The following is a 13,172-nucleotide window of genomic DNA, read 5'->3' as shown; positions in this document are numbered from 1 at the left end:
CGCCTCGAGGAGAAGCGCGAAAAGCAAGCCTGACCTGCACATTCCAGGCCCGCGGTCCCCAAGCCCAGCTTCTGCAGACCTGCGTCGGCCTCCGGGATCCAGAGGACCACCAGCACCCCCAGCGATTCCGATGCACAGACGGGGTTAGGGCTCCTTGGCCTGGAAGGGCTGCAAAGCGGACTCCTCCGGGGCGCTTCTGCAACATCAACTACCCCGGGCCCCCATGCAGAATCTACGGGGAGGAGGGCTGTAGGGCTCAAAAGTGCCCCAGGTGTGCTGTGTAAACTGCAGTGAACACTTTTGATAGGGGACAGGTGCCTAAGTAGGTAGGCTAGAGGCCTTAGGAGTCAGGCGCAGTCTCCTCCAGTTCCTGGCTGCCTTTGCTTCCTGGTGACTTAACCTCTCTCAAGTTTGTTCTCCTTGTCTGTAAATGAGACTGATTCCAGCTCCCTGTTGAACTGTTGTGGGAATCAAAGGAGACAACGTGAGGGGTCAGGGGTGGACAGTGAGCTCTAGAAGACCTCTCTCCATCCCGTCTCCACACAGAGGGACCACCACCTGCTCCTGGTCTTCACCCTCAACAGCCTCCACTGACACCCTTAGAAAGCAAGAACACCTTTTCTCCTTGCTCTCAGACTTCGGAATTCACCCTTACTCGTTACACTAAGTAGAAACTCTGGTTCCAGGCTGCAACAGCCAAATCATATTAACCTAAGCCATATGGGAGTCTATTATAAAGGTACAACGGGCAACGATGGGGAATAAGGAGGCTACCTGGAATTAAGCAGCATTTTCTCCCCCCCCCCCCCAGATCTGCTTCATTGTTCTCATTTTGCCTAATTCCCCCCCCCCCCCCCCCCCCCCCGCTTCCAGAATATGATCATTGTAACTTTCTGGAGTTTACTCATTAAATGATCCAACAATAGAAAAACCAGATCACTCTTTCCCTACCACTTTCAAATACCTGGGAAAGCAATGCTGATTGGCCAAGTTAGTGTCAGGTGCTCTCTGATCATTGTAACTAGAGGAGTAGGATCTCTTTGAATTAAAGTGACTGCCAAGATGTAAGAGGTACTGGTAGGAGGCTCTAACACACTTCATTTTCCAACATCTCTAGATTAAAATGTGACTTGGTTAAATCTTGCCCAGTGCTTCTCAAACTTTTTTTTTTTTTAAGATTTTATTTATTCATTAGAATATACAGAGAGGAGAGAGAGAGGCAGAGACACAGGCAGAGGGAGAAGCAGGCTTCAGCAGGGAGCCTGAGGATCACGCCCGGGACTGAAGGCAGCGCTAAACTGCTAAGCCATCCAGGCCGCCCCTTCTCAAACTTTTTTTTTTTTTTTAAAGATTTTATTTATTTATTCATGATAGACATGGGGGGGGGGGGCAGAGACAGAAGCAGGCTCCATGCCAGGAGCCTGATGCGGGACTCAATCCTGAGACTCCAGGATCGTGCCCTGGGCCAAAGGCAGGCACCAAACCGCTGAGCCACCCAGGGATCCCCCCCTTCTCAAACATTAATGTGCATTCAAGTCACCTGGAAATCTTGTTAAACTGTAGATTCTGACTCAGTTGCCTGAGTTGGGGCCTGACATTATGCATTTCTACATTGCTCCCAGGTGATGCTAGCAGCGGCCTGTGAAACATTTTGTGTTGCAAGACACCATACTGTGAGCTACGTAAGGATGAGGACTTCATTCCACTCATGACTCCATCCTCAGTGTCCAGCAAGGACTTGGTGCAGCCTCTGAACCTAATATTTATTGAAGTTCTTGCATAAAACCTTAACCCCTTCTCACAGATAAAGCCTGAAAGGAAGCCTTTTCTTCTAAGGTCTTTCCTAAGGTTCTTTCTCTTATACCCCCAAATAACTACAAGGAGAAGGGGGGCAAAGGGCAGAATTCTTTTTGCTACTTTTGAGATTATTACTTAAATGTCCTCAGATGAAAACACTTCAAGATTCATGCCTTCCCCTTATCCCTTCATACCTTCATCTATTGACTTCCCAAATGGTCCCCTCATTTACTAAAGGCTTTGGCATCTAACAGCCTTCCTTTCAGCCTTGCCAAGCTATCACAATCATGGGTGACTCCCAAGGCCACATAACACTTGTATTTTCCAGAATCCTTACCTCCAGTGACCTTCATCCTCACACCACTTCAGCAATCCACCATGTTCATACTCACACTTCGTCATTTACTGGACCTGCTCCACCTCTGAAGTATCATATTCCCAAATCTTATCCCCGGTTTTACCAATTCTTTTTTTTTTTTTTCCACGTTTTAAAACTTTATTTGCATATTAAAAAATTTGTGCATTCCAATAATTAAAATCATTTGAACAAAAAAATGGCACTCTGATTAAACTGCATTTTAACAGCCTGCAAGATACCTTGGGCCAGCGTGGTTTTTTACTCTAGATCTCACTGTCCTCCCACCCAGCTTCTTCCTTCACCAACATGCAAGTTCTTTTCCTTCCCTGCCAGCCAGCCAGACAGGCAGATGGGAAAGGCAGGAGCCTTCGTTGTCAGTAGTTCTCCATTCTTTGATGTGAAAAGGGGCAGCACAGTCATTTAAACTTGATCCAACCGCTTTGCATCTTACAAAGTTAAACAGCTAAAAGAAGTAAAATAAGAAGGCAATGCTTGTGGAATGTACAGTGCATATTGGCGGCGCACGCCTCATTACGATTCGCCTGCTTGCTTCTCCTGTTCAATCGTTTCTTTCGAAGGCAGTGGATTTTTCTCTTGCATTTCTGTTTTCTTCAATTCCGACTTATCGAATTTCTCAATCTCAGCCATATCGGGTTTGTCAGACATGGTTGCAGAGGAAGCGGAGCGCGGTGCACGAGCGAGCTGGAGAGAGGAGAGGGATCCGGTCTGCGCTGCGGTCGCTGCCGAATCCAATTCTTTAACCTTAGCCAGATCTCCAGTCTCTCAGCTATTGCATATTCTTACAAGCTGTGAGCTCCCCTCTGGCTTCACTCCCTTTCTAGCTAGCTGGTCTAAACTCCACGAGATCTGAACTTCAATCAGTGGAAACAACCAGATGCCCTTCAGTAGGTAAGTGGATTAAACAAACCGTGGTACATCCAGATAATGGAATATAATTCGGTGCTTAAAAAAAAAGGGCTATCAAGCCATGAAAACTTGGAAGCTTAAATGCATATTACTAAGTGAAAGAACCTTATCTGAAAAGCCTGCATACCATATGATCCCAAGTCCATGAAATTCTGGAAAAGGCAAACATAAGGGGACAATAAAAAAGATAATTGCTTATGAGGGTGGGGATTAAGCGGGAATGGAGAAATGAGCAGCAGAGTGCAGAACGTAAGATTTTTTTTAGGGCAGTGAAAATACTCTATATTATGGTGATGGATATATGTCATACATTTGTCCAAACCCAAAGAATCTGCACCAAGAGTGAACCCTAGGGCAATTATGATGTGTTAATGTAGGATCATCCCTGGTAAAAACGTACCCCTATGTAATCCAGAGACCTTCTTACCCATCATATGTCTCATCCAAGAAGACATGTGTGATAATCATTGCAGCGATGTTTGTAATAGCAAAATACTGGGAATTTAAATGTATGCCAACCCACCAACAACAGAATGCATAAATTAGTGTCTTTGTAAAATACAATAACTACCACTATTTATAATAGAGTACGAGGAATTATTTTTAAAAAACTATGTTGAACCAAAAAAAGCAAACTGCAAACTGTTCCATAGTATGCTATCATACATATAAATATTAACAACCTATAAAACAAGGGATGGGTTAAATAGGTGATGGGGATTAAGGAGTGCAGTTGTGATGAGCATCAAGTGATGTATGAAAGTGCTGAATTACTATATTGTACACCTGAAATTACTATAACATGCTGTTAACTGGAATTACTTGAAAAAACCCTGTAAAACAATTATTTTTTTTAAAGATTTATTTATTTATTCATTCAGAGAGAGCGAAGAGAGAGGCAGAGACACAGGCAGAGGGAGAAGCAGGCTCCATGCAGGGAGCCCGATGTGGGACTTGATCCCGGGTCTCCAGGATTACACCCCGGGCTGCAGGCGGCGCTGAACCACTGTGCTACCGGGGCTGCCCAAAACAATTATTTTTAATGCCTATGAACACACATGTAGTGGAAGCATAAAACATAAATGGTAAATTCAACAATGAATTATTGACAAAGGTTATCTATGGGAGGGCAGTAGGGACATTGGGATTAGGGAGTCACAGGAGCCCAAATGTATCTACTAATAGATTTCCTTTAAAAAATAATTCTGAGCAAATATGGCTAATTTTAAGATTTGATTAATTTATATGGTATGAGGGTAGAGTTGGTATCAGCATGTTTATTATATTGATTATATTATTTGTATGATTGAAGCCATACACAATTTAAAAAATTTGAATACATAGTAAAATCAATGGCTGAAAAGGTTTATGGAAACAAATTCAGTCTCAAAGTATCAATCCACAAATTATTCATTACAAGAGGAAAAAAAGACAGCTTTTGCAATGGAGAGGTGTGTCAAGCACTACCTTAATTGAGCAAACTTAAAATAATGGGACAAACTCATATGTACCTCCTAATATGATATACTGAAGGCATATCACCCACAGAATTGTATTCTTGCCAAAAATGTTTAACCTGAATTAGAAAAAACAAAAACCGGGGGACCTTCTCCAAAACAGCTAACATGTCACGTTAAACACCTCTCCCCTGAAAAGGTAGGGGAACCATTTCTGAATCAAGGAAACAAGAGAGAACTAAATGTAATGTGATTCTTGATTTAATTTTGGGTAAAAAAAAAAAAAAAAGTTCTAGAAGCACATTTTGGGGGCAACTGAAATTTGAATACGGACTGAATATTAGAAAATTTTATGGCACTTTATTAGCAAACATCTTACGTGTGATAATGGTATTATGATTTGGAAGGAAATACTTGCTGAAATATTATGGATAAAGTGTCATGATGTCTACAATCTACTTTCAAACAGTTAAGGGGAAAAAGCCAGTATATATACACATACAAAAAAAATAAAGCAAATGAGCAAAATGTTAACGGTTGGTGAAGCTACAGGTTCACTGTACTTTTCTTTCAACTCTTGTGAAGAGACATTTTTCAAAATAACTTGGGAAAACAAATATTTAGAAAAGGCTCAATTGTGTATGAATAGCTTTTATAGCTCAAGATAAAATTCAGACATTTTTATACAACACTATTTTATGAAAAATACAATAATAAACTCACCTTTTTTTCTTATCCCACCAAACACAGTAACTCAGCGAAGAGGCTGTATTACGATCCCTTGCTTATTTAGTATTTTTTAGGAATAGATGAACCTACGCTTTAAATGCTAAAACTTAAAAACCAAAGTTCTACAGTGTTTTGACCCCCTCTGCTTTGCTGCAGAGCACAAGCTGCACCTAACAGCCCCTTTCTACATCCCAGGTAACCATGCCAGTCAGGCCCTGAGAGCTTCTCCCTCCGGATTTGTTATACAAATAGCATCTCTGGCCAGTCTTCTAGGCAACACACCTGCAGCTGCAATCCTTCAATGCCCTCCCTCCCCACACATTTTCCAGTGTCCAATTTCCGTTCCACTCTGCTGTAGTTTTGAAGAAATGATGGGAAAACAAGAAAACAGTTTAGTGAATTTAAAAATCTTAACCTTCCATTTACCTTCACATTCCCAAGGCTTAAAAAATGCTTTGATTCTGTGCTCCAGGCTCCTTTCTGATTCTTTCTGGGCTCCTGTCTGTGTTCAGATGGTACAGGTCACCATATGCCCAAACAGGGTTATAGTTACTACTCCATGGTGGGCCCACTTATTCATGCATTCACACTCCTCTATGATTTCTGTTTATTAGCAGGATGCTTTCCAGCTAAAGACTAATGTTTATAAATGGTGGGCAGTTAATTCACTTCAAAATATAACAATGGCAGAGCCCTTTTAAAAGTTGTTAAAAGGTCATGGAAATGATAAAAGTTTGTTTTAAAAAACCAACACTGTATAACTACATATAAATTTTCTGCTACTGCCTGAATCAAGACTCTCCCTTTCTGCAACCTCTCCTACATATTGGGCTGAAATACTTATTGGCTAGAAAGGGAGAAAATGGACTTTGAGATGATGTAGTCACTTGAACATAAATACAACTGGGCAAGAGGTAGAGTGATCATTGTATACATTCTTTTGCCCTAACTGTAGCCATCATATTAATTACATGAGAAATATTAGTAGGTGATTAGTTTGGGAAATTTAACAATCATTTCTAAGGAACGAATGCAAATTATTATAGTCATTTACATGCAGAAAAGAAAAAAATTAGGAAAGAGATGGCTTCATTTCTTGGGACATTTCTATAACACATTCACAGTACTGAGTACACTATTCTTTTATTTATTTATTTACTTATTTATTTAAAAATAGTTTATTTATTTGACAGAGAAAGAGAAGCAGGGGGAGTGGCAGGCAGAAAGAGAAGGAGAAGCAGACTCCCCACCGAGCAGGGAGCCCGAAGAAGGGCTTGATCCCAGGACCCGGGGGATCATGACCTATAGCTGAAGCATGCTATAGCAGCATGATAGGATCATGACCTATATGCTTAATGGACTGAGCCACCCAGATGCTCCTTACATACACTCTTCTGTGAAAGAGCACAGCCATAGTTTATTGTCCACTCTACCCCAGGGAGTAACCCTGATTATCACAGAAGTGGAATATAGATAACAAAAAGATAAAAAATTGGAATTTTCAGATTATGCCTTTAATAGAACATTCAGAATTATATCCCTAATGAGAAAACACCACTGTGAAAAGTTTGTTAGGTTCCCGTTAATGTTGATCATTTTCTAGGTCAAATTTCAAAAGACTAACCAGATATTTTGTTTTTTAAAAAGTATTTATTTTTTTACTAGTGAGCTTGGAACCAGGCAAAGAAATTTACAGAAAAGATGTCCATATATAAAGAAAGAAATAGCAAAATATTTTTTGGTCATAATTTAGAAACAAATCTATAAAAAGGGGACAGTTTCCCCCAATTCATCTCTTCCCTAGAAGAGTATAAGCACAGGCCCTCAGTTCCTTGATATCCTCAGCAGGCCTCGGATACGTCTGACTAGAGCTTGTATGAAACTATAGCGAGATCGAACTTTTGAGTACAATCCTTCAATGTCCAGAAGTTTCTTTTGTAGTGATTCTCCAAAAGCGTTGATGGCATCAGCCTGAAGCTAGAGGTAATACAGATGATGTTATTATTAAAATTACAGTCTCAATTATTTCTTTTATTCTATGTCTTCCTATTTAAAATACCTTGGAATTTTTGTAATGTGGTCCTTTCTCCCTCATGTAGCTAATTAAACATTTACATTTCCATGTTAGAATTTATTGGTATGAAATTGTTTCTCCCCCCTTTCCTGTCTTATATAAATGTGTAAAATTTTAAATAGGAACAAATGTGGATGCTGTTGATATATAGTCATATACACAAAAACACTTCCTGAAGGGTGATACAAGAAGCTGTTAGGAGTGGATGCCTTTAGGGAAAGAAACAGGTAAGGTGGAAAGAAGCTCTTACTTTTACTTGATTTTTCAACTAGAAAGAAAAATTGCTTGTGTATATTTTCAAAGAATATAAAGAGAGAAGAGCCTGGTATACACTTTAGAATTCATGTATTTTAGAATGCATAAGTAGTTTCAGATGGATTCTTTTGGCATTATCCTGAAACACTAAAATTGAGTAAAAAATTAGATGAATCTACCTGCCTTCAGTTTTGCAGTAAAATCAAAGCACAGAGGGAGAAAGTTATTTATTAACCCTATAGTTTAACTTTATAATAGAACAGTCTAATGAAACAGAATTAGTCTAGTCATTAATTCAACACATATTTATTAAACATCTTCTGAAAGATCTATTTGGCTAATTCTGCCCATGGCCTCATTGAACATTGACTTCCCTAAACAAACCTAGCCAAAATATGAATTACATTATGAAGTCAACTAAGGGGCAGATAGTAGTCAGGGCTGGGATGAGAGCACGCTATGTATGACGTCTGGGTAGGTATGGTCTGGAGAATACTCTTTCCTGGATAAACTCAACCTTCAGCTTTAAGAAAGGCAGTGACCAAGAGGGACTAGGGAAAAGCACAGGCTTTATCTCATTAGGGCTACGGACACTCAGATGCCTAGCAGCAAATCTAGTTGCAATTCAGTTTATCTAACATGCCTACCCTGCTAACTGCTTTGTTCCTAACATTCCTATTAGATTCATATGAGGTTTTCACTTTGTTTTTGGAATGCTCTTCATCATTCCAACATTATTGGTCAAGAGGTTACTAAGTACATAATATATAGTATTATAGTCTCCTGCAATGGAACTTTTAATGGCTATTCATAATCTCTCCATTAAAATTATTTTCTGAAAAATTAAGTGCTAAGTGACACGTTGTGCCTAAGAAGTCTGCAAAGTCTAGAAACTGGGAGTTTCCAGAACACAATACCTACTAACGACTGAACTCTCATAATGGTCCTTCCAGGCACTACAGCCCTAGGAGCCTCACATATGAAACTTCATTTCATTCTGACAAAAACACTTTGAGGCTGAACTATCCTTCCCTTCAGTGAGGAAATGGAGGCTCAAAAGTAACTTGTTTGAAGTCCCGTAGCTGTTAGGTGGCCAGGCTAGAAATAAAATCAGGTCTTTGTACACAACTCTTGAAAATCATCATCTTACTAACATACTAGGCTTTTCCTTTTTCCTTTCAAAAAAGAAAAAGAGTATGAGAACAGAACCTCACCTGGTCTAAGTCATGTTGGCTCACTCCTGTCAGTCCACTTCTAAAATCTAGGTTGGTTTCTGAAGTGAAGGAATCTGGAGATAAAAGACACAGTCAAACCAGCTTTACAACTATGTATCTACCATACAGTAGAAGAACCTGAAGATAATGAACCAATATCATGAAACACATGGGTCAAGGCTGAGAAATCTATCTCAACTTCCAGTAAGTATAAGCCCTTGGGGAGCATTTCACTGGTCTAGGCCAGGATTCATAAGCTTTTCTTCCATTTCTTTCCCACTAAGGGATCCAATATGTGCTCATGGCTCAAAGAGGCTCAATGTAGCAATAAGAATCACAGCTTAGGCTGACCCACTTCCATTCTTTAGGAAAATTATTTGTGACCAGGGAATTCTGGAGCTGGCCAGCCCTTAACTGCAAGAAGCTGAAGAGCGGTATCTCAGATGTTCTTATGCTCCACCCAATCTTCCATGAATAGACGTAAAATACAAGAAACAGCTCTATCTAATAAGTAAGTAGCTCTCCATTGCCCAACCACTCTCAGTAACTTGGAAACAGAAGAAGTAAATAAAAATGTAACTAGTTCTTCAAGGCACTGAAATCTGTAGGTGTGTATGGTTCACTAATTTTCATAATAAAATTTACCTTGTAGTCTTCTGCTTTTAAATAAGGTTCTGGAGGCAAACAAGGAATCTTGAGAATCTGTGGGCGTGCAGTGTAACAAGTAGTACTCCAGATGGCGCCAAAGAATAAATAGGCAGGTCTCTATGATAACTACAGAGAGCTCTGACTAAAGGAAAACAATCTCATCAAACCAGTTTCTGAGGAGGAAAACAGAGGAGAGCTGGATCTACCTCGTGACATACCCACCACCTTCCACTGAAGGTGTCTCCCCAGAAGGCAGCAAACTGTGGTCAGAGGAAGGAGTCAGGGACCATGGGGTGCTGCACCAGCACAGTCAACAATTGTCCCTGCCTCCCGTCCAGAGTGACTGTAGACATTATCAGGATTATTAGCTACTCTGAACAAAAATTTCAATTTGGAAATAGATCAGGCACTGGCACTTACTGGGGAAAAAAAAATCATGTCCCAATATGTCCCTTTTATACAGTTTTGCTGTGTGAGAATCAGTAAACAGTTCCCGCATTTAAAGATTTTCTTAAAGGTCACCACCACTCAAGTTCCCACTGTGACTTCATTAAGGATACAAGAACAGAGGGAAAGCAGTTTGGCTCGATTATTGATCAACTTCACCAAACGCCGTCTTGCTAGAACATATTTCTGGGCAGTAGAGATTTTCTCAACACCAACAGGCATCACAGACTGACACAACTGAGAATCAGAAACAAACGCAGGATTAGCGATTACATAAACTAACAGAAACTTCATGAAGAGAGGGTCACTTATGACAGGCCCTGCAAAAAAACAAAGAAGTTTAAACATTCCTGCAGATGAGAGTTATCATCTGGTTAGGAAGCTGGTAACTTTATAAAACCGAGAGCCAAAGTAGTGGAATTCACAAATGAAGACTCCTCTGCCGATTTCTGCAAAAGGTCTTATCTCTGTAACAGATGTTTCCAATCTGCTGAGGGGCCGACCAACCCTGAATCTCTTGTCAAACTAAAACAAAATTCAACAGTAGGTTTTTCAGGCCGTGGGTCTAACAACGCCATGGAGATTTTCTGTAACAGCTGTCATGTATCTTCTGAAGAAAATGTAAAAGCCGATTTCTACAGCATTAACTAAAATAGGCTCATCAACCAGAACCTCCTTTCATCACACCTCTGTTTGGCATAAGCACTGCGGTCCGATTCAAAATTCAGCTGCTGGGTTGGACAGAAGGCAAACTGAAGTGGGGCTGGGAGGGCACCGCACACTTGCCAGGAAGGCTGCCGTTTCTCTGGCGAGTGCTGGTGTCACCTGTAAGCTACGCGTGTTGGGGAAGGGCTGCCAGATGTAAAGCCCCCCACTTCAGGGATTACTAGAACCTCATCAGTAACTCCCGCCTCAGGACCTGCTAGCTGTGTGGCTTTGGGTAAATTATTCAAACTTCCAGGGCCTCCACTTCCTCATCTGAGAAAATAGGAGTGGCTACACTATCTGCCTCATGTATTGCAACAGAACTTGTCTGGCACATCAGAAACACCCACCAACTGCTCCCTATGATTGCTGGAAGCAGGCAAGAGGGAGGAGGTTTTGACTACTCTGAAGAGTAATGTGGAGCTTTTCAGGACAGTTGGTGCAAAGGAGGAATGGCAAAATGGCTCCACATCTAGGCTGCCACGGGCCACCAGGGAGCTTCAGCACCGGCCAGGGTATGCCTTGTGTCATTCAGCTGTGCCGGATGGGAGAGAAAGTGGCTACTTAGGATGTAAGCCTAGCGACTCAGTATCTTTAGCTACAATATCGGTGAATGATTCTGGGTCACTGAGGGCAGGCAGTCAAGTCTTATATGCTATCCCATTTGTCTAAAAAATTCTCTAAACAGATACTGAAGATGCTGAAGACACAGAGACCTCTTACTTAAGGGATCACTTCTACTGAATAAGCATCTGCAACAGAAACCCAGGTTTCTCAGCACAGATTTCAGAGTATGAATTACCAAAACTCTACTTCAAAAGCCAGCTGCCGTTCTACTGAAGGGTAGCAGGTGGTGTTCCTGAACAGATGCACTTCACCATCTTCCATTCAAGTGTTGCCCTGATTACCAGGTGTGGTGCTACGGGGAGGACTCTTCTTCAAACCACACAGAGGCATCATTTCAAGCCCTTTTATCACTGCATACATCATCTTTACACACAAGTCGGACACCAATATTTTGGTCATTAGGAAAAGCAAGGATTCTCCAAAATCTCCATGGCTCATTATAAGATTCATACCTCTTTTATCTCATCTGGTGGAAGCTGCTCTACATTCTGTAGCTTGTTGACACTCCGTCGGTGACTGTCATAATAGCTGAAGAAATCATTAGCGCTCTGTTTCAGCAGGTAGACAATAATGCCCAAACCTGGCAGGCGCCAATATGGAATCACTGGAGCTTGGGTATCTAATAGAGTTGATAATAAAAACAGAATGTTCCACTTACAAGAATATTAAATGAATTTCAAATGACCTGTTTTAAAACAAGGGATGCCCAGAACTGAAGGGCATGTAAACTATTATTAAAACCAACCCACAACTACTTTTAAATACTTCTGACAGTTCAGAGGAGTGGTGAAGTGCCATGGTGATCTGGGACTCAAATCTAGGCAGTTCATCATCAGTCTCTGTTCTTAACTGCTAGCTTAAACTGCTTCTCTACAAATGAATATTCCTGAATCTACCACAAACCCACCCCCTCCTGTGTCTACGACTGGCAAAGGTTAAGTTTGCTGATTAAATCTTTAAAGAGTCTAAGGAAGAATAAAGACCAATATATATTAGGCTTCATAAAGTTCATCAAGTATTAAAGATCGGAGAATGGCCTAGTATGTGAAAGACAGGCTCAAAGTGAAAAGAAAGCAAGTGAAATTTTAATTGTTAGTGATGATTATTAATGTTTTTGAAGAATAAATGACAAAACTATAATTTCATTTGAAAATGTTATGATCAGGCTCAACTTAACTTGTTTTAAAATGTTAGATTCGGGGCAGCCCCAGTGGCTCAGCGCTTTAGCGCTGCCTTCAGCCCAGGGCATGATCCTGGAGACCCGGGATCAACTCCCATATCAGGCTCCTGGCATGGAGCCTGCTTCTCCCTCTGCCTGTGTCTCTGCCTCTCTCTCTCTGTCTCTCATGAATAAATAAATAAAATCTTAAAAAAAAAAAAAAAAAAAGATTCAAGGGGGAAGAACGGAGCCCCTTGGACACTTTATAATGGAGTTGCACAGAGTTGTTAGTTCCTGGCACCATTTACATGAAACAGTGGTTAGATACTGTTAAACTAATATACTTTAATAACACCATCCTACTAAATCTTTTATGTGATTAAGCAATTTTCAGGGAAAATAAGATCTTGAAGATGAAAATGTGACAAAATGATTTGCAGAAAAATCACAGAGCAAGCACCACTAACATCCGAATAGACTGTCTTCTGAGGGTCCCATGGGATAACAGCTTTCATCAACCCACAACCCTCACATTCCAGATCTCACCTACTGGGTCCTTAGGAAATCACAGACTATGTCAGTTTACTTAGCATCCACACTTTACTTTGCTGTGATACAGAAATTTGGAGCCATACTACGAGACCCAATTCAGACACTACCTTCAGCTTAACATGATCTTACGCATAAACCGTCTGTTATGTTTGTACATTTTTCACCCAGCTAGTTTACTTGCCCATCTTAGATACTTTCTTTGGGGTCTCAAATACTATTCAAA

General features: G+C 40.8%; 2 protein-coding genes and 1 long non-coding RNA gene across 4 annotated transcripts in view; 1 reads left to right on the top strand and 2 right to left on the bottom strand.

The window, feature by feature from the left end:
* Positions 1 to 136: 136 nt before the first annotated feature.
* Positions 137 to 1,828, top strand: LOC140605178 (uncharacterized). Its single transcript, XR_012007901.1, has 2 exons — positions 137 to 271; positions 1,623 to 1,828. It is a non-coding gene; the product is annotated as an uncharacterized lncRNA (long non-coding RNA).
* A 436-nt stretch (positions 1,829 to 2,264) lies between these two features.
* Positions 2,265 to 2,919, bottom strand: LOC140605177 (thymosin beta-4-like). Its single transcript, XM_072777342.1, has one exon. The coding sequence runs from the start codon at positions 2,819 to 2,821 to the stop codon at positions 2,687 to 2,689; it is 135 nt and encodes a 44-aa protein (XP_072633443.1). The 5' UTR covers positions 2,822 to 2,919; the 3' UTR covers positions 2,265 to 2,686.
* Positions 2,920 to 6,898: 3,979 nt separating this feature from the next.
* Positions 6,899 to 13,172, bottom strand: part of NUP205 (nucleoporin 205) — a 79,947-nt gene continuing 73,673 nt past the window's right edge. For both annotated transcript variants that reach the window (XM_072777340.1, XM_072777341.1), the window contains 5 exons: positions 11,691 to 11,857; positions 10,020 to 10,143; positions 9,457 to 9,585; positions 8,812 to 8,885; positions 6,899 to 7,245 (listed from right to left, as the gene is read on the bottom strand). In XM_072777340.1, the coding sequence (XP_072633441.1) occupies positions 7,093 to 7,245; positions 8,812 to 8,885; positions 9,457 to 9,585; positions 10,020 to 10,143; positions 11,691 to 11,857 (647 nt within the window). In that variant the 3' untranslated portion in view covers positions 6,899 to 7,092. The remainder of the gene's footprint in view (positions 7,246 to 8,811; positions 8,886 to 9,456; positions 9,586 to 10,019; positions 10,144 to 11,690; positions 11,858 to 13,172) is intronic.

Source organism: Canis lupus, chromosome 15, assembly GCF_048164855.1.
Source record: "Canis lupus baileyi chromosome 15, mCanLup2.hap1, whole genome shotgun sequence".
NCBI lineage: Eukaryota > Metazoa > Chordata > Mammalia > Carnivora > Canidae > Canis > Canis lupus.
This window is presented reverse-complemented; position numbering and strand designations above follow the sequence as displayed.